This window comes from Amblyomma americanum, chromosome 7 (assembly GCF_052857255.1).
Source record: "Amblyomma americanum isolate KBUSLIRL-KWMA chromosome 7, ASM5285725v1, whole genome shotgun sequence".
NCBI lineage: Eukaryota > Metazoa > Arthropoda > Arachnida > Ixodida > Ixodidae > Amblyomma > Amblyomma americanum.
Window position 1 is genome coordinate 10,391,045 of NC_135503.1, and position 27,980 is coordinate 10,419,024.

At 46.2% G+C, this 27,980-nt stretch overlaps 2 protein-coding genes across 4 annotated transcripts in view; both read right to left on the bottom strand.

Annotated features, from left to right (window-relative positions):
• Positions 1 to 6,703: 6,703 nt before the first annotated feature.
• The window catches only part of LOC144098433 (uncharacterized), a 39,812-nt gene continuing 18,535 nt past the window's right edge, over positions 6,704 to 27,980 (bottom strand). Inside the window, exons 1-2 of one of the 2 annotated variants that reach the window (XM_077631101.1) lie at positions 17,727 to 18,304; positions 6,704 to 12,698 (exon numbers count right to left, since the gene is read on the bottom strand). In XM_077631101.1, the coding sequence (XP_077487227.1) occupies positions 11,350 to 12,698; positions 17,727 to 17,826 (1,449 nt within the window). In that variant the 5' untranslated portion in view covers positions 17,827 to 18,304 and the 3' untranslated portion in view covers positions 6,704 to 11,349. Of the gene's footprint in view, positions 12,699 to 17,726; positions 18,305 to 27,980 lie in introns of those variants that run through there. The other variant, XM_077631102.1, reaches the window with a different exon arrangement.
• LOC144098432 (uncharacterized) lies at positions 23,168 to 27,907 on the bottom strand. Of its 2 annotated transcripts, none has more exons than XM_077631100.1 (2): positions 27,728 to 27,907; positions 23,168 to 25,945 (listed from the first exon to the last, which is right to left on the bottom strand). In XM_077631100.1, exon 2 carries the CDS (start codon positions 25,933 to 25,935, stop codon positions 23,467 to 23,469), a length of 2,469 nt encoding a protein of 822 aa, XP_077487226.1. In that variant the 5' UTR covers positions 25,936 to 25,945; positions 27,728 to 27,907; the 3' UTR covers positions 23,168 to 23,466. The 2 variants fall into 2 exon arrangements, with proteins under 2 accessions (XP_077487226.1, XP_077487225.1); XM_077631099.1 differs by lacking the exon at positions 27,728 to 27,907 and adding an exon at positions 26,432 to 26,692.

Here is a 27,980-nt window from a genome sequence, read left to right on the forward strand (position 1 = left end):
GAGCGGTGAGGTGTTTCGTCCGAAGGCGAAAACAAACTGAGATAATTATGGGTGCTCAACCTACTGCTGTGTTTACCAATGTCAAAAGCTATGAAAACACTGCAGCCAAGGTACCGAATATATTTTAACGCTTTACTTGGATATCGTGCATGCTCGCTAATGCACAGAGGGTCTGCTGGAAATGAATGCACTGTGGAATTAAATTCATGAGTGTGAACTGGGAAAGGGTTTACACTGACTGGGGTGTTTTGAAGGTGACATCATTGGTAGGAGTTGCTTTATGTTTTTATGTAAAGGGAAGGAATGAGCTCAGTCAGTCACAGGAAATGGTCTACAGTGAAGTTCTTGGAGCTAGCATCTGAAGTTCTAGCCTTCGTTTGTTATGCGCATCTGTGGTTCAGTGTGTCAATTTTGTTTCTAGTTTATTTTTCGTGCGTGTGTGTATGCTGTGAGAGCGACGTCTTTCTTATGAGAGTGCTTATGTCGTTTTTCCCATTGTTCCACCTAAGCGTTTGTGTATTTATTTGCATCATTCTATTTCTTACAGTGGTTTAAAATTTTGTATCTTTATTTGTTGCATTTCTGAGATCTCAAATCCTATCCTGGACGAATAAAAAGAATAATAGTGAGCGGTTCAAATTTCCCTATATATATTTTTTGGATTTCACAACATCGCTAAACCCTTAATTTCTGGAATTAATCTTTTGATTTTAATGGGGTTTATCGTCCCAATGCAACTCAGACTATAAGCGGCGTCATAGTAGGAGGCTCCAGATAATTTCGACCACCTGGAGTTCTTTAACGTGCACTGACATCGCGCAGTACGCGGGCCTCTAGCATTTCGCCTCTATCGAAATGCGACCGCCGCAACCAGGATCGAACTCGAGTCATTTTGGTCAGCAGCTGAGCACCATAACCACCGAGCCACCGCGGCGGCCTTTCTAGAGTTAAGTATATACCAAAAAAATGCGACCAAAATAATTCATGCAGTTGGTGCCTTCATGAAATTCCTGAAATGAAAGTCCTCTAACTGTGAAGATAATCAGCAAGAAACCCATCATATTTATGTATGCTTAGAGCTATGCTTCTCTGAGGTGAATACACAAAGTAAAGCAGTGTCGATCCTGCAGGATATAGAGCACTATCATCTGATCACTATCATATATATATATATATATATGTGTGTGTGTGTGTGTGTGTGTGTGTGTGTGTGTGTGTGTGTGTGTGTGTGTGTGTGTGTGTAGTAAGTTTGCTTTTTTCGCAATTCTAGCCGACCATTCACATAGTGGATGTCACAGTGCATGTAAATTACATAGCTGATTTCATTATCTGAGCCAATTGGAGACTTGTTTCACAAACTGTAAAGGTACTTAATTAATCTCAATAAGCTCAACTGCGCTGCCTGATATTGCAGTGCCGTCGGGACTGCAACACAATCATGGTTGCTCGCAATCGGTGATCAGCCCAACCTGAAAGCAATTGAAACGAAATGTAGCAGCGGTGGCGTCAAGGCTTTCAATGCGTTAAAATCCGCATAGAAGCAGGCGTTGACTCAGAATGGCATCTCGGTCAGAGTGAGTCAGCTATGCGGCCGCGCTGACGCGAACGCATCGGGCATGGAGGAAGGCGCAGGGCCACCACGGCCAGTCTCGAGGGGCGCGCGCTCTGCCCTCGAGAGACCGGCCGTGACTGAGCGTCCGGTTAATGCGGCGAGTGCCACGAGGCGGCGCTGGCGATCTGGTCGCTGCTGGCGCCACCATACCAGCGCACGGAGCCCATAGCCTGCACAAAGCAGCCAATTCGACGGCTGAAATGAGGCCGAAACCTTTTCACCGGCCACCTAGGAAGCCCAAAAGAACGTGAATGTAGTTGAGCGCTCGCGCTTCTTAACTCGCTTCTTACATGTGATTGTCTAGAAAGCGCAACCAATGTTTCCTATTGCAATGAACCAACTTGCCCAACAACGCATCCTGCTAAACTTCATTTCTTCTATATCGGGCTCTTCCTTTTGTGTTTTCCCTTCATCGTGCCAAATATCAGCGGTCATGTCGGGTATCATCAGCACTTCCTGCCGTGCAAGACTTGTGGGCCTATACCTCAAGAAAGGCCACATCCCGGATGAAGTCAATGCCCTGTTTGGACACCTAAAACCTTCAGTAGGACACGCGAAACGCGTCTGCAAGATCATGCGATCGGAACTATGGCGTCAAGTCCGCTTGTACCAGGACATGCTTCGAGCCCTGTGCTTTTCCAGGGATCCTCATTAGTTAGCCACAATCAAATGACAAGGTATAAGGCCCGAGATACATGCGACGTTTTTTTCCGACGATGTTCGCGCGGCAGAAAACGTCGTGGCGGCGCGACGCCCGGCCGGAGATACATGGAGCGAAAAAGCGGCAGCCCGCCGCCGCGTATGTCAGCGCGAAAGCAATGTGATCAACAAGTGGCAAATACCATTGAGCGAGGAGCTGTTTGAGAGCAGCGACGCGGACTCCTCTGTCAGAATAACGAAATTGTTCATTTAGACATCACTGTACTGATTGCAGCACGCGTGCATATATATCCACAAGGTTTTGCGTGCTCGAATGCATGCGGTCGCGTACCTTTCGATGCCCGCCTCAGCCGTGGCTACCATCGGCTGCGGTTTTCTTCGGCACCTTCGCTTCAGGGAGGAAAAGTGGTCATTTCGATCCAAGATTCGGTCGTGTTCTCCAAAAAAGTGACATTTCATGTCCCGTGAAGCGTTTATTTCCACGATAAGAACATTTCCGCGCAATAAACACAGCAGAGCTCGTCGGCCATGTTGGCGGCGGCGGCGGAGGCGGCCAAACCGGAAGAGCGGGCTTTCTGCGCTGCTATTGGCTTGCTCCGGCTGCCGCTTCCGGTCTCGTCGGACGCCGCGCGTCAATATCTGGCGGGGCTAGATCGGCGGCGGCGGGCGTTTTTTTCGAGGCCGGGCGTCAAATGCGCGCCGTCGGGCGAAAATCGCCCAGAAAACGCTCCATGTATCCCGGCCTTAAGGCGACAGACGGCTCAGACTACGGAATTCGATTGGAGGCAAACGCTCAACCTGGTACTTCCCCGCTTGGAAAAAAAGAGCAAACACCAGCGAGGTAACCTGGTGTGTCTGGGTGGAGCTGCGGTCCCAGACAAAGTGTCGTCACTACTTCGGAAAGGCCCGAAATTTTGCTTCGAACCAACATTGGCACCCCATGAATGGCTAGCCATGAATCGCCAATCATCAAGGAAAGCAGGTCCGGAAGACGAGGAAAGGTGCCTATTGGACGGCGTCGACAGCTTGGAAAAATCAGTGAACAAGGCTGTGTACAAGAAAGACCCAACAAGCTTTGTTTACGACTTCCTCGTAAGGAATGGCCTCCAGCTCATTGAATCTGACAAAGAAGGTGGATTCGTCGTTCTGCCCTCCGGACTTTTCAACGAAAAAGCAACTGCAGCTCTGCTCAAGAACTCTAAAAAGGTACCCGTGAAGCGTTCTCGCGTGAAGCAAGCCGCAATCTCTTTATGCGATAAGCTAGAGCTAGCCAAACTGTCTCATGTTGTTAACAACAGCAAGAACGACAGCCTGTCTGTGTTTTTTTTTCGCTAAAACGCACAAGGCTGATGTACCCTTCAGAGCCATTGTTAGCGAGAAAGGCACATGGCAACACGAAATTAGTATCTTTCTGCAGAAGCATTTGAACATGTTACATATTGATGATCCTTTTGCCACGAAGAATTCAGAAGATGTTTTTTCGCTTCTGCAGACAGTTGACTCAATCGGATTTGGGCTCTCAGTTGATGTAGAAGATTTATTCTACTCCATGCCTCACCAGCCACTTTTTGAATCAGTGCGTAGCTGCATTGAAGCTAATGATGTCATTGATTCCAAAACTCAGCAGGCATTTCGGTAGACAATTTCCTGGCTCTTTTAGAATTCTATAATGGCTGCATTTGGGCGAGTTGGTTTTCCATTCTGAACGTAAAAGCGCAAAAACACAAGGACACAGACTGAGGCAGACAACACGTGTTGTCTGCCTCAGTCTGTGTCCTTGTGTTTTTGCGCTTTTACGTTCAGAATAGAATTCTATCTCAGTGCCACTTTTATCACCTTTGACAACCAAACCTTTTTGCAACGACAGGGAGTGTGCATTGGGTCGTGCGTGGCACCAGTTTTATGCAATATCTTTTTATCGAGTATTGACCGCACCGTGTATGGTGTACTTGACAAGGACAAAGTAGCACACGTTTTCAGGTATGTTGACGATTTTCTTGTGCTGCTGAAAGTACGAAATGATTGTATGTATGACGATGCCATTGCAGACATTTTAAATCTCTTTGAGAATAATGCCTTAGGTCTAACCTTTACACATGAGCTCCCTGTTAATAACACTCTGCAGTTCCTTGACCTCAAACTTACCTTTGGAAAAGAGCACGTTTGTAGCTGTTTCTGCCCTCGCACACAAAGACAACTATTACCATATGATTCAGCCCACTCTAAAATCACCAAAAGGGCCATTGCTAAACAGATTATTGAGCAATCTTTGAAGAAGTCATGTACGCATGCCATGCAGGCTAGCTTCGACATGCAAATTTCCAGGCTGAAAGAGGCTGGCTTCCCCGATGTGGTTGTGCTGGCAGTGGTTGAAACGCTCGAAAAGAGGCTAAAAGCGCCCAAAAAAGTAAGCTCTGATGTTGCCAACAAAGCTTCAAAGCCAGTTGTAATTCCATATGTTCACAGAACTGCACATAATCTGAAGAAGATAGCAACCAAGCATGGTGTCCCACTCGTTTTCTCGGCTCCCTGCAAGCCGAGTCGCCTTTGCGCCCGCATTGGGAGACTTCACGCCAGAACAAAGCAAGGTGGCTGCGGCGTGAAACACAAGAACCGCTATTTAGATTGTCAAGTTGGGGTTGCTTATCAGATTCCCCTGACATGCGGCAAAACCTACATAGGCCAGACGGGCCGATGTCTGAACGTGCGAATCCGAGAACACGAAAGATCAATTTTAAACCAGGAGCAACGTCATTTACCCATGCACTGCTTAGAACATAAATGCAGGCCCCTGCTCCACCAAGTTAAGATCCTGCGCAAGTGCAGTAATGAAAAAGCACGTGAACTTCTTGAGTCATATTATATAAAAAAAGAAGGGACAAGCATGCATCAGTGACACATCAGTCATACTTTACAATAGGGAGGCACGTTTTCTTGATAGTATGTTTAGGTGAGCCGCGCCTTTGGTTTTTTTCTGATTTTGGGTTGTTCTTTTGTTACGCTGCTGATACCCTGATGCGCCTGTGCTGGTATGGTATGATATATAAGTGTTTTTTTTTTCTGAAATAAACCTCAGTTGTTAGTTTGCGCCTGTCCTGTCTTCTTACATGTGATTGTCTAGAAAGCGCAACCAATGTTTCCTATCGTCTGTTTTGCCGCGCTGCTCTGCTCCTATTACGACAGCGGTTGCCCATTGACGGAGAAATAGCATTCCTCAGGAACACTCACAAATACATAGCCAACCTCTTCTGCGTGACTACGCAAGTGGTGGCGCCATGCGTACACTTCGCTTTTGAGCTCCTTTCTGGCTTATGTAAAACCTGTTTTGGTAAAAATGGCATCTTTGCTATCGCGTGACGATAACCTATCAGACTAGCCTGAATTAGTATATCAAGACAAACCAACTGAGGTGGTATATGGGCCAATATTGAGTTATTGTTCAGACCTTTCTTTTCATTGGCTCTTTGTTTTGGGGTCAAACGATCGAAAATCTTGTGAAAAAAATATTTCGGAAGTGAGCTATCAGAAACAAACAGGTACGATTTTGTTTTTCAGTGCGCGCCAGCGTGCAGAACGTCGCTTCAAGAAGCGCGTGCAATGTATTCTCGCTTCTAGATTAGATAAGCTTATCTCTTGTCATTTTTACATATCGAATTCGCGATCATCTTCGATTTACATTATATATGAGTTCGACTGTATATGGGCGGAATACGTGTCTAGTTCGACTGAACTGAACAAAAATTTAAAAAAAGTCGACAAGCCCTGTTTTTGCGTGCCCATTTATTTTGAAGCTTTATTAGCAAATGTGCAAACGTCGTGCGTAATAGATTTTAGTATGAGACGATAGCACTTACTAAATTTTACAGGCACAACCAAAATACGACGACACGCACAAAAGGCACTGCCCGCAAAGTGAGAAGTTATCACGAGGCAACATCACAGTCACCATAAAGTTTGTCGTTTCAGCCCCGCGATACCGTCGCATTATAGACACCTCGAAGAAATCTAAACTTTGCTCTTCTTAACGATCTGTGACAACACCCTGGCACCGGCCTCAATATTCACCTGACATCGTTCCACAACGCCCAAAAAACAATTCACTTGCTGTACTTCGTGCCTATGCTGCGTAGGTCCGTTCACACGGCACGCACGAGTGCTTCACCTGCATGTACACGTTTCTTCGTTCCAGACGCGGCCGTTACACTTGACGTTTTCCCCGGCGACGCAGTGATGGCGCACACTTAATTAGCGACATCACGTCTTGGCAAGAGACGTCTTGAAAGCTTTTCTCTTGGCTTTCCCTCTTACCAAGGCGTTAGCGGCTTGGGATTTCGAACATTGAGCCTTACGAGCCTTCTTTTTCCTCCTGGTATGCGCTGCCTCTTTGCAGGCTGGCAAGGCAGCGATAGAGGCGCTGGTTCAGCTGCAAGCTTTTTCTCAAGCCTTGGACGCCACATTTTGCACTGTCAGTCCGTGAAACGGCAGTTAAATAAACGTTCCTCTTGAGCAGACAACGCTGCCCTTCCACTTTCGATGACAGACTGCAGACGACTCTCCACTGTCGCCGCCGTGCAGTAATTGCGAACGCCGAGAGACGCAGTTTCCTCGTATGCGGCCAGAAGATCGGGGTTCAAGTCGCGGGCGACAGCTTAATTGGTCCTCGGCGCTGTCACGACTATGACTCTGTTCCGCCGTTCTCAGGCGCCGCTTCTGAGGACGGTGCCATCTCCGCAGTCTTGAGAAGGACCCGGTTGACTCAGGACAGGTCGAAGATGCCAGGGCCTATAGATGAAACAAGCCTCAAGCGCAGGGTATGCGCATTCCAGATAGTTCTTGCAACGCGATGGTGATGCGGCACTTACGTGCTTGAGGACGTCGATGAAGTAGACCACTGCCAAGAGCTCAGCCTTCTCAATCCACTGATAATCTGGCCACGGCGGTCTCTCTCTCTCAACCACAGCTGCACGCCTTGCTCGTCTATGTGGAACACAGCGGGATATCGCCGGGCTATCTCTCTCAGTTATTCGTGCACCGAATTGACGCCTTGAAAACACCTTGCGACACGCGATGACGACAACTTCGCTTCTGCGGTCAGCTCAAGACACCGTGCGGGATAGTCAAGGGTTAGACGAAAGTTCGTCTGGTCAGGCATTAGCAGAAGCAAAAGATTAGTCACTGACCAAGTCAAAATAAAAACAAATTGACGTTTCGGAACCCGTACGGGTTCCTTGTTCACACTGAGGCTAAAATGGCAGTGGTCGAAACTTGAATACGCAGAATATGACGTAATGACTGTATGTACACTGGTGGCATCGTCCCTTCCTTCCGGTTCATAGTATCAGGTGTCGTCTGGGTGAATGATGACTCAAGAAAAAGGCGTGTCCGCTCTTTGGATAGAATTGCGGCGTTGTCCCTGGCGATATCACGCGTTTTTTCGTGCGCGTGCTCGGCAATCGCATTGGAAGCCACTTTGTGGTTATCAACATCGCGCTGATGCTCTTTCAATCTTCTGGGGAATTTTCCCGTTTCGCCTATATAAACCTGGTTACAATCACCGCACGGGATTCGGTAGACAACGCCGGGGAAAGCGGTTATCTGGCAGGGGGTCCTTGGCATTCACCAGCATACTTCGAAGTTTGCTGGAAGGCACGTGTCCAATGCGTAGGTCAAACTTCGCGAAAATACGGGATAAAGCTTCGCTTACACCACGTACAGTACATACGGAATTCCAGCAGTGGCGATGAAAACCTTACGACTGGAAGAGCTCGGTTGCAAAATATGTTTTTGGATCCTTTTCACAAAATGGTCGGGATAGCCGTTGGACGAAGGTTCTTGGAGTATCATTTGAAGTTCGGCTTGCAAATCTTCCTTTTCTTTGAAGATTCATGTCGCACGCGTCGCCAAAGATGACACAACGGATCTTTTGTGGGCAATCGGGTGATTCGAATTAAAGTCCAAGTACTTTCCTGTGTGCGTTGGCTTCCGGTATACTTTGAAGGAGAGTCCATCGCCCTTGCGATGTACCAATACGCCGAGGAACGGGAGAATGCCTTGTTGTTCATATTCGACCGTGAACTGTAGTCTCTGCTCGAATGAATTCAATTGTTGCAGTAACCGGGAGACGTCCTCGTTGCGTAGGATGCAAAAACAATCATCTACGTAGCGGTAAAAAAGCTTGGGTTGCGGCGTGAATTTACTGAGGACTTCCGTTTCTAATGCTTCCATTACAATATTTGCTGTCGTTACGGAAATGGAGGCGCCCATGGCAGTGCCGTGTGTCTGCGAGTAAAACTTCGAGCAATATGTAAAATGCGTATTGCTGAGGCAGAACCGTAGTAAATTAGAAAGGTCTGGGACGTCAAACGGAGTGCGTTCAGCGACAGCGGTTTCCCTCTGCAAAAGTTATTCGCACTTAGAGACGGCCATGGCTGACCGGCACGCTGGTGAACAGTGACGTGAGGTCGAAGCTAGGGCACCATTACATCTTCTTCGTCCAGTTGTACGTTGCGCACCTTTTCAACAAAGTCGCAGGAATTGGCCACATGTGTTGCGGTTCTACCGGCCAAGGGGCCTATTACACTGTGCAGGTAATTGGAAAGGCTGTAAAGTGGTGACCTGCTGAAATCCACGATGGGCCGCAAAAGAACGCCTGGTTTGTGGATCTTTGGTAGCCCATAAATAGCAGGCGCGGAGCCGTTTGTGCACAGTAGTTGGTAGTATAACCTCTTCCTCTCCGGAGGCACGAACTTGAAGATATCTGCCAGAAGCTCCTGTAGCTTCCTTTGAAGCACTCCAGTAGGGTCGCGCGGCAGGGCGGTATATGTTGTTCGGTCCTCAAGCAGGCCACACATTTTTTCCTCGTAGTCTGTCTTGTCTAGCAGCACAGTGGCGTTGCCTTTGTCGGCAGGTATAAAAAAAACAATACTACGGTTGCAGCGTAGATTCCTGATGGCTTGTTTCTCTAGAACTGAAAGCCTTGTCGTGTCTTTCCGCCATTTTGAAAGCATGCCAATGGCGCGGGTGCGCGCTTCGTTCGGCATCGTGGTTTTTAAGACATTTGGATCCCTTTTCGACTGTAGTTGCAAAGTTACCATTGCTAAAAGGAAAAAAAAACTTTCAGATCATCGCAGTAGCCTTCGTAAAGCATTTTTCTCTCGTCGCTTTTCATGAACAGCGCGTACGTAGCGTGTGCACGTGACACGGCTGGTTTTCCGTAGCCCCGATTTTTTGCAGAAGAGCAATGAAGAAAAGAACCCAGTTTTCTTCTTTGGCTAATGCCGCTATGCGTGGAAGCTGGGAGTCAGTCGTGCGCAAGTTCCACTCTCGTCATCCGTGAAATTTCTCGGGTGCGTCTTGAACAGACCTAAGTTGTTTCCATACATGACTCTCAAGTGGTTCGCCATGCACTCGGGAAGAGCAGACTGGCAGTTGACGAAAGCGTCGTTCTGCATCTCGAGGCTACCTGGCGACGCTTGAATTTCCGATGCTATGCGTACCTAACCAGCCACTGATCCACGGCTCTTGGCAAGTCCTCGGCTAAGGTGACCGTGTCTTTCTCGACGTCGTACGGGAAGTAGCTAGGCAAGCCGTTTGCCCAGAAAGCGGCGAAACGTGCTCTCGTCATAAACGCGATAAAAAGCGCAAAACGATACACATTACTCTTGATGTAATGAGACTTTGTCTGAACAATCACGCCCGTGCGCAACTCGGATTCTGACTGCATTCGGCCACGGCTACCAGATGAGGGATTGACCATTTCCCGGCAGGCGCGTTCATCAAAGGTGCCGCATTACGAAATGCAGCTGGCAGTTTGTAAAATAAGTTACAAAATTTGTCGGTGTGCGGCAAGTAACGTCCCCAAGCTGCGCCCGTGCTTTGAGAGATGGCGTAGTGGAGGGCTGCTAGTCAACTTCGATCACCTGGAGTTCGCTAATGTACGCAGACAAGGGAGCTTTGCATTTCACCTCCAATAAAATGCGGTCACTGCGGCAGGGATTCGATCGAGTGAGTTTTAGATCGACAAAGAAATTGTGAATTAAAGAGGTGGGAAACCGCAGTCTGGACTTGCCCATTTAATTTGAACCACTATTAACGAGTGTGCTCATACAGAACGTAGCACAGCATGGAAGAGGACGATGGTATCGAATAAAAGACCCATATAGAATAAATTGTGTTCAGCAATAAACGACGGTATTCGTGTTTAAAAGGCACTGCACGCGAATTGCGGAGCAATAATGCGAGACGCAAGTCTCAGCAAAACTGGCACGCCATTTCATCCTCGTGATCCTAGAACATCGTCCGCTTCAAGGGTCTTCCGTTTTATACATGGTCACTTTAGACACTTCCATCGTGATTTTGCTTACTCTCTTCGAAGTCTTCCCAGTTTCGCAATCTTTAATGGTGTGGACGGTGTGTGGCAATTTTTCGGCACTGGCTTCGTCCTCGTGGCTCTGTGGCGACAATTTCGCTAGTCGCTCGAGAACTGCTAACAATTCATCTCTTACACTTTGGCCTCCCACTGTCTGAGCCTGCTCGAAAAGCACAATTTGTTGCTCTGCCTTTTGAGGTTTCTCCGTTCCAGATACGGCCGTCGAGTTGCTGCACCCCTGGAGACGCACACACGACCGAGACTTTGTGAGCGGCATTGTCACTGACAACAGACACCTTAGCAGCTTTCTTTTTGCTGGTCTTGCTTACCAAGACCGTTGGTACGTTAGCTTTCTGACCTAAGTCTTGTACCGTCTTTTTCTTCTTACTGGCAGCTTTCTTATCAGGCTCGCTCTTAACTGGCAGGGGGCATTGGCTCAGCCACTGTTTGTGTCGAGGCTTCGGACGTCGTCTTCTCGCTGACGCTTGCCTGAGTTGGGTTCGGCAGCTGGGCCCATTCCGCAGACGACAATGCTGCCCTGCCACTTTTGATCACAGACTGCAGACGACCCTTCACTGTTGCCATGCAGTAACTGCGAACGTCGAGAGACCCGCTTTCCACGCATATGGCCAGGAGATCGGGGTTCAAGTCGGGTACATACTTGAGCAGCTTTGCCGCGTACAGAGCGGCTTGCTTCTCAGCGCAGCCGTCATTCGACTCCGTTTCGGGGGTCTGCAGGCGCAGATTTCGTGTCTGGTGCCTCCTCTGTAGTCTTGAGACAGACTCTGTTGACTGAGGACAGGTCGAAGATCCCAGGATACAGGTGGAAGAGGCCAATGACTTCCAGCGCGGGGTATGCACTTTCCAGGTATTCTTTACAGCTAGGTGGTGCTGCGCTAACCGCACGGACGATGTAGTTGAAGCATATTGCCCGTGTTGGTGATGTAGCATCTATGTGTTTGAGGACGTGGATGAAGTAGGCTACTGACAAGAGTTCAGCATCCGCATTCCATTGACCTTCTGGCCTAGGCGGGCACTCTTCTCTAAGCCACAGATTGTCGCCTGACTCATCTACGTGGAACAGAGCGGGATGTCGCCGGGCAATATCTCTCAGTTTTTTCCCCACCGATTTAATTCCAAAGAAAGGACGAGCGATCGGCGATGGCGAGTGCTTCACTCTTGAGGCCAGATCCGCCAAAGGGACTTTGGCCGAGTGTCCAGAAGCACATGTACTTAGAATATGGACCTGCTGTTTCAGAAATAAGGCTAGCCCGTAGTCTGGATCGTGGTTCTTGAGAAACACAGATCCCTTTTCGGCTTTCGTAGTAGCAAACTGTGCAGGATTAAGGAGAAAAAACGCATTCAGGTTGCCGCGGTATCCCTCCTGCAGTAGATTTCTCTCGGCGCTCTTCACGAACGGGAGGTACTTCGTCAGAGTGTGCACGTTACACGGTTTGTCTTTCGTCGCCCCGATCTTTTGCAGAAGGTCGATGAAGAAAAGAACCAAGTTTTCTTCCTTGGCGAATGTCGTCATGCTCTCCTCGTGGAAGCTGCGAGGCAGCCGCACGCGAGTTCCGCTCTCGTCAACAATGAAATCTCTCGGGTGCGTCCTGAAGAAGACGTTCAAGTTGCCGCCGTACACGAGACCCAAGTGGTCCGCCATGCACTTAAGGACAGCGGACTGGCATTTGGCTGAGGTTTCGGCCCCCATCTCGAGGCCACCTTCCGACGCTTGGATCTGCTGTGCCAGATACCTGACCAGCCACCGATCCGCGGCTGTGCTTGGCGAGTCCTTGACCAAGGCGACTGTGTCCTCCTGGGCGTCGTAGTGAAAGTGGGCGGGCATTTCGCGTACAAAACGGCGAAACTTCTTCTCGGCCCCCGGCGCGAGATACGGGGCCAGCTGCTCGTCGTCCACTAGAGCACCGAGGGTGGTCATCAGCTCGCGCACGGGCCAGCCGGATACACGCTTCTGTACGAACAGCATCAGCCATAACCCTGACGTCAAGTTCATCTCTGCCGTCGACATGGTCAGCCGAGAACGGGCTAGTCCTGGTTCTGCAAAGAGCAGCAAAAAAAGAAACGCATTTCTTGTTCAGAATAGCGCTTTTCAGTTTGCAACGGAGTTGCCACATCACCAGAATGTGGCGCAGAACGATCTAATACCCCTGTCACACGGGCAGTTGGAGGGCCCTCGAACCGATAGTCTATCGACTCAAAGGCGATCGAGCGCTGCTACACGGGCAGTTTCAATGGCCATCGAGTCAATAGTCTATCGAGTCAACGGAGCAGCGCGGAACTCCATCGAGATTTTAGGGCCTTCGAGCGCAGCCCAAGGTTGCTAGCGTTGCTTCGAGCGGCGCCAAGCGCATTTCGTACACGACGCATTCACGGTACAAAAGCATGAACAAACATTATTAGCCTAAACTTTAATGCAAGTAGTCAGTACAATAATTTTAAAATTGTATAAGACTGGTTTTAAGCGCAATAATTTTGCATTGCGGTCTTTGTGTTGCTTGCGTACTTAGCGTTGACAACATGGCGGCGCCCTGCCCGCCGGCTTCACAGCGATAATAGCTTCGTCGCTAATCCCTCGAAGCAATATCGTGTTCTAAGCTGTTGTATTCGTCTTCGATTTGTACATTCTTACCCTCGCATAAAGTTTCAAGAGACAAATAGCTCTTGTTTTTCAGATATCAAGGCGATTTCTCAGGTCTTAAGCCTGACGAAGCAGGGCTCCAACTCAGTTGGACTGGCTTGGATTTGGCTCGTCTTGTATTAGAGTGGCTACAGCAGTGTCTGCTTCTGTCCGCCACGTACGCGCAATTAAAAGGGTTTTAAACGACATGCGCATGTGCGTGTATTTAAGCATTTAGTATACATTTATCAAATATTTTTGTTATTTTTGCAAAATCAAAAGTAGCGATTGTGGCGCCACACAAGCTTGCCGTAAGACACGAGAACCATTTCAATGGCCATTGAGATTTGCCGTGGAGCAGCGACACAACTCCTTCGAGTTCGATGGCGATTGAGAATTTCGAAGACCCTCGACTTGCCGTGTGACAGGGGTATAACTCTGAACGACCAGTGAAATAAAAAAAAATGGCTGTAGATTTGCGTAGTTAGTAGAAACTCGAATTAGGCGCAATAGCAATGTGTGACCATTGTTCTTCATTGTTTATCTTGGTTTTGCATTGTGTAAGCATGATATTGCTATGCGATTAAAGTGGTATATCAAGTGTATTTCGTGTGTTGTGTGTGTCCGCATGACATGGATTAAACACAGTAGATACATGGCGCAATGTTTATACAGTCGTTTTATGCATGCATATAAGTTACTGTTACACATAAAGGTTATAAAGACTGTCTTGTGATCAGCAAAAGAAGTTATACAAACATGAAACATGGGAAATCACATATTTTGTCCGAATGTACGCAATTTTCCACTGCGTATAATAACCATATTCTCGGATGTAGCCATATGCAAGTTACAAATGGCGACACACACACACACACACACACACACACACACACACACACACACACACACACACACACACACACACACACACACACACCTCTCTGCACCTGGGCAGGTTGCCACCCTTGTTATTATTTTATGCCTCCTTATAATTACTCCCCCTTGGAAGACCAAAACGACAAGCGGCTTTTTTCCGTGAATGTGGGCAGGGAACACAGAGGGCGACGTATTTTGCAACGATGGCGGAAAACCCGGCCAAAAGAAGTGGCTTTCAAGGCGATCGTAGAAGCCCAGGTGACCAGCCGTAGGATCATCGCGGAACGCTTGCAACATCTGACGGCGGAGGGAACGGTGTGCAACAATATTCGATTCGTTTCAACTATTTTGAGGCGCAATATACGAGTTGCTTCGCAAATCCAACAGGAGGATATTTTGATTCGCTATTTCAAAAATTTCTGACATCCGCACACCCCTAGCGAGTGAGCTACTGCGGTAGGTCTAATGCATAAGCAACACGCGTGAATACAGTCGCACAAACGACCGCATTACGGTGCCTTGATGCCCGCTGGCCATATGGTAGTAAAAACATAGTTCGCGTCGTGGGCAGAGTATCTGAGCCGTACATCGGAGATCTTGAGTTGCTTTTGTAAATAATTTATTTGCGGCACTTAAGAATTCAGCCGCTTTGAAGCTGTTTCGGCAGGTCAGCAGTAATGCTGAATGCCTGCTTCTGCATGAAGGCATCTGTGGTGTTAATGAATGGGGCAGAATCAACAGCCTTGAACTTAATTTGAAAGAGCCACATTAAGGGTTTCTTATCGTCTAGCTTCGGATATACAGGGTTTTTCACCTAACATTTCGCACAATTTTTAAAGATAAGTTTTCTTGAGTTAGAAGAGCGCTTTTTTCGGCATAGCGTTGTCAGCGGTATAGAACATCAGAATACTGCTAAGACGTAATAACTAGCAGGCTGGTTAACAAATACTGAATAGTTAACTTTGCAACCATTACTTTTAGGCTCCTTAATCATTGAAAGGCGTGTAGCCCACCGTAAGTAATATCCATATCAGTCTTTAGAATTTCTAAAACACGCTTACTGTCGGCGCTATGGCCGAATAATTAAATTTTGGCTATTTCGATGAGTTACGCGGACTGGATCGAGAGGTTGCTTTGCCGGCAAGCTTCTAAAAAGCGCATGTATTTTGGCGCATGGCTGCCTGTGATATAATTACTTTCCATTGCAATCTTTCCTTCGTTTACAAACGTCTACTGCGTCATTAACCTTCGTATGCGTACTGTTTGTAGCGCTCTATACCTGCACTTCGCAACTAAGTCCCCTATATTGTGTCTGCCATAGATTGCATGCACAGCCCAATTATTTTGTTACAAAGCTTTGCTTATTCATTACCTTATTACCAGTTCACCACTATCACTCATGGGACACTCCTCAGTAACGGCTACGTAAGCCGTTTGGCTGAGTGCATGAATTGCTTGTTGTGCTGTATTGTGCACTTTCAGAACTGGCAGGCCTGCGACATAAGCCTTCACGCTCGTAAAGGTTGTTTCACGTAATTGATAATGTTGCATTTATTTTGTTCAAATGGTAAACTAATATTAGGTAAAGTTATTCCAGCGCTTATTTGTAACTATTAAAGAAACGTTAGAAGTGACATTAAGAACATTCAGTTAACGTTTGACCAAAACAAAATGTAACATCGTTAGCAAATACATAAATAATGAATGTGGCGCCTTGATGGGTTGGCCAGTCAAGCGTCAAGCCAGTTACTCTGCGTAATTGCCCAACGCCCCAAAGTTCCGGAAAAAAATTGAAAATTGGTTTTTGGGGAAAGGTAATGTCGCAGTATCTGTCACATCTCGGCCGACATCTGAACCGCGCCGTAAGGGAAGGGATAAAGGAGGGACCGAGAGAAGGCAGGTAGAAAGAGGTGCCGTAGTGAAGGGCTCCGAATTAATTTCCACCACCTGGAGATCTCTAATGTGCACTGACATCGCACAGCACATGGGCGCCTTTGCGTTTCGCCTCCATCATGTTTGAAAAATGCATCACCCGTGTAGTACATAACTTAAAGTCCAGATGGCGCTACATCTGCAAAGAGAAGGATGGAGGAAAAGCGGTGGGCTAGGAAAGTTTTCAGATACCTGTATATAAAGAATGTTGACACGAAATGGAGAAAGCGAACTAGAAAATTGACAAGCAAATATCTGGACAGCAGTAAGGGGGCAAATCAGCAATTATCGGTTAAGAAAAAGGTTAAAGGAACAGAGAGAGCATTGTGGAAAACAGGGATGCTGACGAAATCGGCACTGGAAACATACCGGACCTTTAAACAGGAAATTTTCAAGGAAAATATCTATGATAATTGTAGGGGAAGTTCTTTGCTGTTTGAGGCCAGGACTGGAGTTTTGCGGACTAAGACGTATAGAGTCAGGTACCAGGAGATAGACACTTTGTGCATTGCGTGCGGAGAGGAGGAGGAAACGGCTGAACACTTGATACTTTTCTGTAAAGGGCTTCACCCTACAGTGGAAGGCAGCGGGGCTGACTTACCCAAGGCATTGGGGTTTAGGGATAGTGAGGGGAAAGTGGATTTTAAGAGGTTAGAAGTAACCAAGCGAAGGTTATCTGATTGGTGGCTAAAAGCAAGACAGGAGTAAAATTTCACAAGACATGGCTAGGTGGCTTGAGCCACCGCCCGATGTAAAGGGTTCAGCCGTATCCATCCATCCATCCATCCATTGTGCGTTATCGATGCGAGCGACAAGAAATTATACCAACGGTCGCAATTCCCACTACAGTCAGAGCACCCTGTTTCTCCAGGGTCAACATATTTACTCCATATATTAGTCAAGCATGTACCGAACCTTCGTTTCAGAAACTGGACATCGTTTGCGCTAAATAGGGTATGCGGTCGTACAAGCGCGCTCATTGAAGCTCCCTAACGCTAAAAGCGCCCTTGCGACATCTGGTGCTGGCTAGGATGAGCTTCCGCATGCATGTCCATTTCATTCTCGCAGATGGCAGGACAATCAGCTGCAACTCTTCGCAGCAAAGTAATTCGCATGATTTTGAAGATTCTATTGGCTAATGGGATTATCTTCTAAAGGGGCATGTATGATGGGCACATAACTACAGAGGCTAGAAGGTTTGACGCCGTTAAACGTGCGTGATGGGATGCGGTCATCAGTCGGGCTCTTTTTCACTATCAAGCAAAATACAAGCTACGAGCCTACGAGGACACTTCTGAAATATGTGCGCCGAGCTCGGTAGTTTTGGAATGGAAGAGACCTATAGTAGTTTGTGTACAGTTTTAAGGGTTTGCTACATGCTGCGGTTTTGTATTCCACGACAATCAAGTGTGCGGATGACGGAAGTGTCGGCACAACGTTTTCGCACGCTCGAGCCCGGGTCTCTTTTGCATGCCATCGCTGAGAGAACGAGCCGTTTCGGTGCGAATGTGCAAGCGAATATTTGTGCAAAAGGGTCTGCCGTGTGTATGAATGCGGACGATGCAACACGAAAAGCCGTTCTGCTGATGAACTTGGCTTAAATGCCAGCACAACACCATTGTCAGACAAAGGTTTACCTGTGATTATCTCCGCTGCAGCTTGCGATGAGGTGGAAGACGGTGAGCACGTCCGTCCGACAGCATGCAGCTTGAGTTGCGGACACAGCTGCTTGCTCATGTGGCACACGGCCCAAGCGCGCGCGTTTTAACGTGCTTCCGTATCGCTCGTATCTGTGCGCTGTGTCGGCGTGTCCGCTGCATGAAAGTTCCTGCCATATCAATCTCCAGATGTCAGTAACTGCTCGCTGGCTTGAATACGTCACCTATCTGCAGGTGATCCCGTTCTTCTTCATGCCACAGTCTCTAGGTGTCAGTACATATAATTGCTCGCCCTCTTGGATACGTCATCTGTCTGCAGGTGCTTCCGTTCAGCCGAATGTGCGGCGTCACCATTATGTCCTGACACTCGCTCGTTGACGTACGCAGACAGGGGCGCCTTTGAGGAGCTGTATTGTGCAATCAGGCTCGCTTCGAGCACATTGCTGGATCCACATCGTGAACAATTGAGGTTGGACCTTTTGGTTAAACAAATACAAAAGACGCCGAAATCAATTTTAGAAATTCGGTTTTAACCGAAGACGACCATTCTTGACATGCATGCCGCAGCTATCTGGCTATTGAGCATGAGGTATACACTCAGCAAAAGGAGTGAATCAAAAAAGTATTGAAGTCAGAGGAGTGGTGAGAAGGCGTGCAGTACCGCTGGATTATGTGATGCAGCTCAGAGTTTAGAGGTATCGCCGTGATACCTTGCACGCCTCAGTTACTAAATTTGTGTGAGATGTTTCTCCAGTGCATTTAAGGACACTGACAAGAAACCATGCATAAGCATCACGAATAAGTGTCATGTTCCGGCTAACGTGACAATTCAGTGGCTGTTTTATCATAGTACAAAGACCACGTGATACCCTGCTCTCTCACTCAACCCAGCGCAACAGTCCAACAATACAGAAGTACTTGTATTTGGGCGTGTTGGTTCATATCTTTTCAGGAGGACACAGGGGCGCAACAAAAACACACGGACATAGAAGTAGACAGGGACGAGCGCTTACTATCAACAGGCTTTATTTGACGTAGACCGTTAATATACTTTCGCCTACCCAAGCGCCACTGTGCGAATCACAAGCACGTGGGTAACAGAAAACACCAAAAGAAATCAAAAGGTAGGCGATTACAGAAATCTATCTAAGAAAACAGTTTCAGATCGGCGAAGCATTACAGACGAATCACTGATGCAGTTATCTCCTTTTTTCTGATGTAATAGGCTTCCACCAGTTCCCGTTCAATCTGATCACGGCTTCTCAACAATACTCTACAGTCCGATAATCGGGGAAAACAGGCGACCTTAGTCTTCTTAGTGCATTCTTGGCAATGGTCCGGGAGATGGGAGCCTGTCTTCTTTAAAGAATTTTTGTGCTCCAGAAGGCGCTGGTTGAGGCAGCGTCCAGTTTGCCCAACGTAAACCTTCCCGCAAGTGAGCGGGAACTCATACACAACTCCTTTTTTGCAGGTTACGTGGGGCTTACGGTGTTTTACGCCACACTCTTGCCGTTTTTCTTTTCTTCTTATGCATGCGCACAGACCGGACAACTTTCGCGGAGCAGAAAAAACAACTTCTACTCCGTACTTCTTGGCCACCTTCTTGATGTTGTGGGAAGTTCTGTGTACGTATGGTACCACCTCCGGCCTTGAACACTTCGTTGGGTCTTTCGCGTTGCTCTGCTTGCTGCCCTTCAATTTTTTGACCAAGGACTGCGTCACAGCAAGAATGAGGGAATCAGGGAAGCCTGCCTTTTCCAGCCTTGAGACCTGTGACAAGAAGCCAGCGTACACAGCGTGGTAACAGGACTTCGTTAGTGCCGATGAAAGACGTTGTAAAGCGATAGCCCTTTTGACCGTCTTAGAATGATTAGAATGAAATGGTAGCAAATCTTTCTTTGCGCGCGGACAATACCGCCAGCAAACATGTGAAGGGTTAAATGTTAAGGTGATGTCTAAAAACTGCAGTTGGTTATCACTGCTTGGCTTTTCATGGGTAAAGGTGAGTCCCATGCCTTTCCTACCAAACGTATCTAAAACATCAGCTATGGCCTCGTCAACACTAAAACCACTTTCCTTCAACAGAACCAGGTAGTCATCTACATATCTGAAGACATGAGCTATACGGTCTGAGTCAAAAGTTTCACTCAAAGAGCGGTCAACTTGCGATAAAAAAATAGTAGAAAGAACCGGGGCTCGTCCCTGTCTACTTCTATGTCCGTGTGTTTTTGTTGCGCCCCTGTGTCCTCCTGAAAAGTCCAACAATAAAGTGGCAACCCGGCTTCGAGAAATAAATTTCCACACATTTTTAACATGGCAGCTTTAGAGTGGACGTTCGGTGGAAAAGCTGTGAGCGTTGTCATCATGATTTGGCAAGAGAGTTGTGCCACCACATCACGCATTGAGCTGTGGAAAGAAAATGATTTAAGGAGTATAGACAGCAAATTTTTGCTTGCGTGTTTTCTTCTTTCAGATGATGCGTTAGACTTCAGTATGCATAGATCACCCAGTGGTATTCGCCTATGACCGCTAAATAATTTATAACTGAATTTCTTCTTGATACTGTTTTGGTTTCATCAACCAAACGATGGCTGTGATATGTAGTTAGTGTTTAGGTTACTTGAGCTATGAAAACACAGGTATATAAATGCTGATACATTTTTTTGTCATTATAAATCTTGAAGCAGGGTTGCTTAAGTCTTTAGCGAATTAAGACTGCGAATCAGCAATTATATTTCAGTTGTTTTAGCACCTCATGTGACCTAAACATTAGCTACATGTCACAGCCAGCATTTGGTTCATGAAATGAACCAAAACAGCATGAGAGAAGCATGAAGGGTCTCAGCCTTGATAGCATTTTGTTCCAACTCTAACTGACTGGCTAATGTGAATTGGCCAATTTCTATATAATTTGCATCATAACTTAGCTTTATATTTTCTGAAAACTCTACGCACTTTTGTCGTGCAGAGTATTTTTTTCATCAGAGGCATGCCATCAGTTTTTGCGCCATATATATGCAAGTGCCCAATTACGTGCATCGAATGCAAACTAGCTGTTTGAACGTATGTTGCTAAAGCAGCTAAAAACAAAGGTGCAGTGCAGTATTTCAGCACTACATTGCACTTTCGAGAAAATAAAACTATTTTCTACAGCAATTTGATCTCGCTCAATGTTGAGCACTGTATTGCAGCCAAGGTAGGTTTGTATGACCCGATTTCCTTTTTATGTGACGATCTCTTCATGCAGGGTAGTTATTTAGAACGGGCGCTTATAAGGAAGAATTGTGCCGTTAGCGGCAAGCTATGGATGAAAGGCACTTGTGCCTTCTGACATGAGTATGAAAGGAATAAACGGGCTTCTTCATTGAGCTCAGAATAGGAGATTAATTAGACTGCATGACTGCAGGTATCGTTCTCATGAATTAAATGATTTATATGAGTAGGGCCTGAGAACCTTGGACAGCATTACAATCATCAGCTGAAATCAGTATTTTAAAAGGCTGCAGTGACCTCAAATTTCCCTTGCAGCATACCCTCCGACAATTAAGCCAAATGTGATGGATTTCCTAACCTCGTCATTCCACCTCATTCAGTAACATCCCCAGTTATGCGTTCCTTCTTTCAGCATTGTGCCATTCAGTCTGAACAATCATGTTGACTGTCTGCTCTATGCATGGCATGCCTAGAATGGATGCATAGGTTACATGAAAAGAATAGTTTCTCTTGTATGCGTCTAAATGATGCATGAGCTACCACTTTTGATCCCTTGATATGATACCAATTTGTGCAATTAAAATTGCTCGTACTCTTTCAAAAGAAAAGACATCGCTCATTATTAGGATGAAGAGATGGACTGCCAATGTGCTTGATATCCAGGCTTTGCATGCAAGATGTGCCCAAGATGAAATCATAGACACTGTTGAAGTTAGCCTAATGGCTATATTTCAAATCTTCCATTTCTAACTTTCCTTCGTATGAGAAGAAACTTTGGGAGAAATTTCAGAGGCTACAGTTGAACCCCGCTACAACGAAATTCACGGGGTGCGCGAAAAATTTCGTTGAAGTGGAAATTTCGTTTTGGCAAAATCAGCCCAAAAAACTAATATCTGACTGCACTGTTCAAAAGCATCATTTATTTCCAAAAAATTCGGTCATCTTGGCTTGCGTCCTTTTAATGGACATGAGCGTCGTGGTGTGAATTTCACACTCGGCCAACAACTGCATCGCGATGCCATCGTCATGCTCAGCAATGAAAGCACGAATGGTGTCAAGTGCGTCCATCACATGCAATGCAGACGGCAGGGCTGGTGCACCTTGCACGTCGCTGTCATCTTCGGACGAGGCTTCGTTGTGGCGGGCCCCTTCAATTATTGCTTCGTCGGTTAGCGCCTCATGTGCTACCACGACCGCATCAACGGCGATGTATTCATCGAGGTAGACATCCGCTGGAACGTTTCAGGCGACCCGAAGTGTTGCGCACATCGCAATGGCCTCTGAGGAGGGAGCCTCTGAGGCTTTGTTAGGACGCGGTCGTCGTCCGTTGAGCTGGATGTTGATTCAGCGCCATGTTTAAGGCCAGCACACATCGATTCCAGCAAGCGTTTTTGGTGAAATTAAATGCCATGAACGTACGGACGGGTAACATTATGCTTGTTTTGTCCTAAAATAAATGTTAAGCCCACCTTCACTGAAAAAAAAATTTCGTTGAAGTGGAAACGCACCTGAAAAGATAATTCCTTGTGGCGAGAACTAGCATGCATTGTTTTCTATGGCTAGCTGACGGGGAATCTGAAATATTTCGTTGAAGCGAAAATTTCTTAAAAGCGGCATTCGCTGTAGCGGGGTTCGACTTTATACTGTTCCAATTATGATGGGTCATCCGACCACTTTCCTTATTCAAACAGCAATGTCATGCTTATCCTATTTTGTTATTAATGTGTATAAGAAAGCATAAATGCAAGAAATAACTTCAAGCATTGTGTAGCTGCAGCAGGAACCCTTTGAAAGTCAGTTTGACCAATGTGATGGTACAACACAGAGGCAAGCTTTTTAAATGCCAATTTCTGTTTCCTTGAGCCCATTAACACTTTTATCAGCTAATAAGTATGAAGTGCCAGATACAAGATAGGTGTAATGAAATGTTCATGGAAACCAAGACATATCTTCTGCTCAATTTATGCAGCAAATCTCACTCTAGACCAGTTTTCCAGTTCTGAACCATTTGTCATGCCTGATGCTATAGCTCATTTGCCTTCTTCTGGCACACTGTAGCCTGAAATGCAATACTCTACAGCTTTTGAAAAGATTTAATCACATCTCAATAATTTGCTTTTATTCTAGCCTACATAGTTTTTAATAATATTTAGATTGCATGCATGTTCATATGAAGTGGTGTAATTTATCCCTTTAAAGAACACTGCTGCTGCTGTAAAACAAAGTTTATTCTTCAATTAAAGTTGTATACAAGACACTGGCTTAAACTTTGCTTGTACCAACCACATATATCAAAGGTGAAAACCATGCTGATGAAAACCACCAGTGTTTGAGTAAAGATCAGTACGCAGATCAGCGACAAGTATAAACTTTTCTGCAAAACATCACTGCACAGCACAAACCACTCCTCGCTAAAAATTGGCACCAATACAGAGCCTGCAGGCAGACATATATATAATAGTGTAAAAAGTAATTCCTCTCAAATATATAAAAAACAATTTCCAACTTAATTAGCATTGTACAAAACACGTTTGCCATCAAAACTGAGTGTTCCCTCACTATAAAGCACAGCCAGGTGGATTTCGTACTTGGGGAGAACACCAAAACTCTTGTTCACAGCATCAGACAGACTGTTCAACTCTTCAGAATGAATGGGACTTGCTTCGAGCCGTTTCGTAATAAATTCCGATAGAGCATGCTCCATCTTGCTGTACATGTAATCATCAGATGCTGCACCGCACACATTTCCTTGATTTGTTTCATTTGTCTTAGCCTTCTCATCCACCTTGTCTTCTAACTGTTGTCTGGGCTCTTGCTTTTGCACTGCTAGACTTAAGGCTTTAGTGCTTCCGTGTGAAACTATTCTCGCCACAAGCTTTGACTCATCACCACAGAGCTCCACACAAGAGGAGCTCTTCTCTGTGACTGGTGCTAATTCTCTAAATTTGCTCACTATTAGGCATGGATTGGACTTTGCTTTCATCAGCATTTTAGTCTTTCTGTCCTCATTTTTTAGCCTGGCAACATCCGGTATGGCAGGTGAATGCTGGGATGGCAGAGACATGCTGTATGAAGCAAAGGGACGCAAGTGGGGCCTTTTTAAAGTATCAGATGCTGCAAAGTCCTGCTCCAGTTCAGTCAAGCTTAGTGCTTTAGCCACGGTGTTTTGTGGCTTCAATTCTTCCAAATCTGTAAAGCTTCTTGTAGTAGGAGTTGGAATGATCAACATAGTTGTGTTAACAAGTGACTGGGATCTCTCTGGAGTATCAGACACTGCAACATCCAACACCAGGTCACTCAGGCTTGCTGCTTTAGCCAGGCTATTCTGCGGCTTCATTTCTTTGGACTCTTGCAGGGTTCTTGCACTGACAGTTGGAATGATCAACATAGTGTCAAGCTGAGACTGGAACCTCTTTGACGTATCCAATGCCGGGGTATCCTGCTTCATTTCAGTCAAGCTTAATGCTTTAGCCAGAGTGTTCTGCAGCTTCTCTTTTTCAAGCAGTGTCAAGCTCCCTGCAGTAAGACTTGGAACAATTGATGCAGCTGTTTCAAGATGTGATGCACCCTGCACTGGCCCTGCCATGGCAGAAGTTTTTGAAATCTTAGAAGCCTTCGTAGTGGCTTTTTTTGGCATAGCGGCAGTAGTATTGGCAGCTGTTGATGCAGCAGAGTCCTTGGATTTTTTTTTCTTCTGGTTTCCTTCTGGTGCAGGGGTTCTGCAGATAGACTTGAGCAGGTCAGCAGCCATCATGTTGTCTACGACACCACTTGTGAGCAGCTCCCTTCCAGAATCAAGAACTACGTGAAGCCTGTGTCGGACAGTAGTCCCACAGTAGCTTTTCACTGCCTTAGGGGCATTTTCTATGCAGATCTTCAGTGTATCGGGCACTAAGTTAGGTGCATATTTCAACAGGTGAGCAGCATAGTAAGCTGACAGGGCACCTGGGCTCTTTTTTGTTTCGATCTCCTGATCTCCAAATTTCAGAGAAACGCAATTGACTACAGAGAGATCAAACTTGTCAGGGTGCAAATGGAACAGATCAATTAGATCAATGCCTGGGAAGACATGGTTGATGTAAGCTGAGCATTCTTTAGGTACAGATTCTGCACAGCACAAGATGTAGTTAAAGCAAATTGGATTTGACAACGTGGCACCTATGTCCTTCAACAGTTCCATGAAGTGAATTGCAGCTAGGAGCTCTTCGGCACCACTCCACTTTCTGTCCCACTTCTCGTACTTCCTGCGAAGCCAAACCTTTTCATGGGGTTTCCACTTGAAGACATTTGGATAAGAGTTCAACACATTGTACAACTTGCTTGTCCGATTTCCACCACCAAAGTATAACCTTAGTTCAGGAAGCCAAGTTGCTATTGCTTCATGCAGCAGCTCCTCGATGTTCAGACCACTCAAAGAATTAAAAGCATTGTTTTTAAGCAGACATTTTCTAAGTTGTGCAGCAATGCAATTGGGTGCTGCAGGGGGCCGCCTAAGGGACACGAAACCTCGGTCAGGCGATGTCATGTGAAAGTGGAAGTCGTTGAGGGTGAAAAACACATTCAGGCTGTTTGCATACATCTTGCGAAGGAACAGTCTTGCATCATGGTCCATGTATGGGACATACTTGGACAGAATGTGTACTGAACATGGCTGCTCTTGGGTTGCCCCAATCTTCTGAAAGAGGTCCAGAAAGAATTGCACAACATTTAAGTTGTCTGGCTGCGCCAGGATGCTCCTAGCTTCGAAATGAGGCAGCAGGCCAACCCTATTCTCGCAGAAGACAAAGGAGTCCTTGTGAGATCTGAAGAACCGTGTGAGTGATCCGTTGTACTTGGTATTCATGAACTCAGCCAGCATCGTTGGCATGCTCTTTTCGTACCTTCCGATTGTATCATAGTGAGACACCCGCAGGACGCCACCAGCCCGCTTCATCTCAAGAGCAAAGAACTCCACCAGGCACTGCTCTGCAGCCATTTTAGTATCCCTGCATAATGCAAAATAAAGCACTATTGCATCACCCGGACGAAACAATATTTGCAGCAACAGTGGCACACACACAGTCATGGGAAAAGTTCACGGGATGTGGGTTTGCAGAAAAAAATAATTTTTTCTATGTGACCGAACAAAGGAGGTCAACGAAATTAAAGCATTGAAGAACAAGGGGACAAGTGAGCTCCATCCTCTAGATAAATGCCAGCTGGCTGACCAGCGAAGCAACACAGTAATATATTTTTTTTTCCCCCTGTGAATCCGCATTAAGCAAGGTTTTGTCCATGCCTGTACATACAAGTTCGTTTCTACTTCCAACGACGCAGTCTGATCTAATCAGCGATAATGCGCGGTATTCGGAAGTGTAATATGTCAGCACGCGCACTAAAGCACTGAAATACTCAAACATCGACCAAATACGCTACAAATCTGCTCGCATTCAAGAGGCACAGTGTAACACGCTCAATTTCTCAGATCTTACCTTGCTGAGGACTGCGCTGAAATGCTTTCTTACGAGCGGTCTTCACGCAGCGCGCAAAAACTTCGTGCGATACAAGTTTAGACGGCGACTGTGTTTTGGACATCAAGAGGGGTGTGACATGATGCTCGACATACGACCACTACGGCGGTACTATACTTTCGCTTTCGTTCGCCTGCGTTCACTGCTGTGGGGCGCTGTTGATTCAGCACACGCGCGCAGGGGTGAGTCGACAACTGCGTCATTATAGAGGCAATAAAAAAAGCAGGTAATTAAAAAAAAACTTGTTCCGTCTTGTGCAGAATTACTGCTCCTTTAATAAATAGCAAAGACGCCTCTCAGCATGGCATTGTCAGTTTCGGTTAAGTTTACTTTCGGTTTCGCTTTTCTTGGAGTCTGTGTTTATTTTGGGTGCATTATTTAATTAGCGACAGAGCGCCATTTAAGTTACTCTTGTCTCTTAAACAAGCATTTTTCTTTCATTTGAGTGAGAAATTGTGCAGACTATATATATATATATATCTATATATATATATATATATATATATATATATATATATATATATATATATATATATATATATATATATATATATATATATATATATATATATATATATATATATATATATATATATATATATATATATATCTGTTATCATAAATTCCTGCATGCATACAATTGGGGGGTTCGGTAATCGCCTTTTGGGCATCCTCGTTTTAAGGACGTTTAGACACAGACTTACCGGGGGCGAAATGCGTCCAGTACATATGCAATATCTAGTCGTTCCACGCTGCATTGAGTTTGAAGTAACGCCTTAAAAAATTTTTCGGATATGAAAAACATACGCTTCAGGTGCTCCTTTACTTTGGGCGGGGGGGGGGGGGGGACGAAGTGTTATAGCGCGAGGTACAAGCTCTAATGAGCAGTGTGCCGTTTATGTCAACGGCCGCACTGATTGTCTGCGACGGCATGCACATAAATCTCATAAATGGCTGCACTACAGCTAGCGGCACTTACATCGAAAAATGATGCATTCCTGGGAGAGACGAGATTCTAAACTCATTTAAATTTGGCATCTTTCAATGCCATCTCTTAACCAACGTTAACGAACAGCAGGTAAAACTTATTGAATACGCACTCTGTACTAACGTACTGTACAAGCGAAGTTAATTTTTTTAAAGCACACTAACTGGTGCTCTAGCACACCCCATTTAGATCACTTTACCTTCCGGTCATTAAAACAAGCTTCAAACCCTGTCGGAGACAACGCGCATACAATTCGCTCAATCGCTCACCTTTGTGTGGTTAATACCGCGGCACGCAGTTTCGCATAGCTTTCCAGGTGATCGTATTAATTTGCGAGGCGACAGCTCTGCTTTTGAAAGCGAATGATATGAAAGGGAAGGGACTGTTAGTCACAAACGCGAAACTACTGGCGTACCAGAATCTCTACGTGCAAGATAGCAGGGTCGCAGCAGCAGCCGCAGCACAGCAAGCCGAGCAGACGACGCCCACCGGCCGTAGTTGCTATGGCAGCAGGGAGCACGT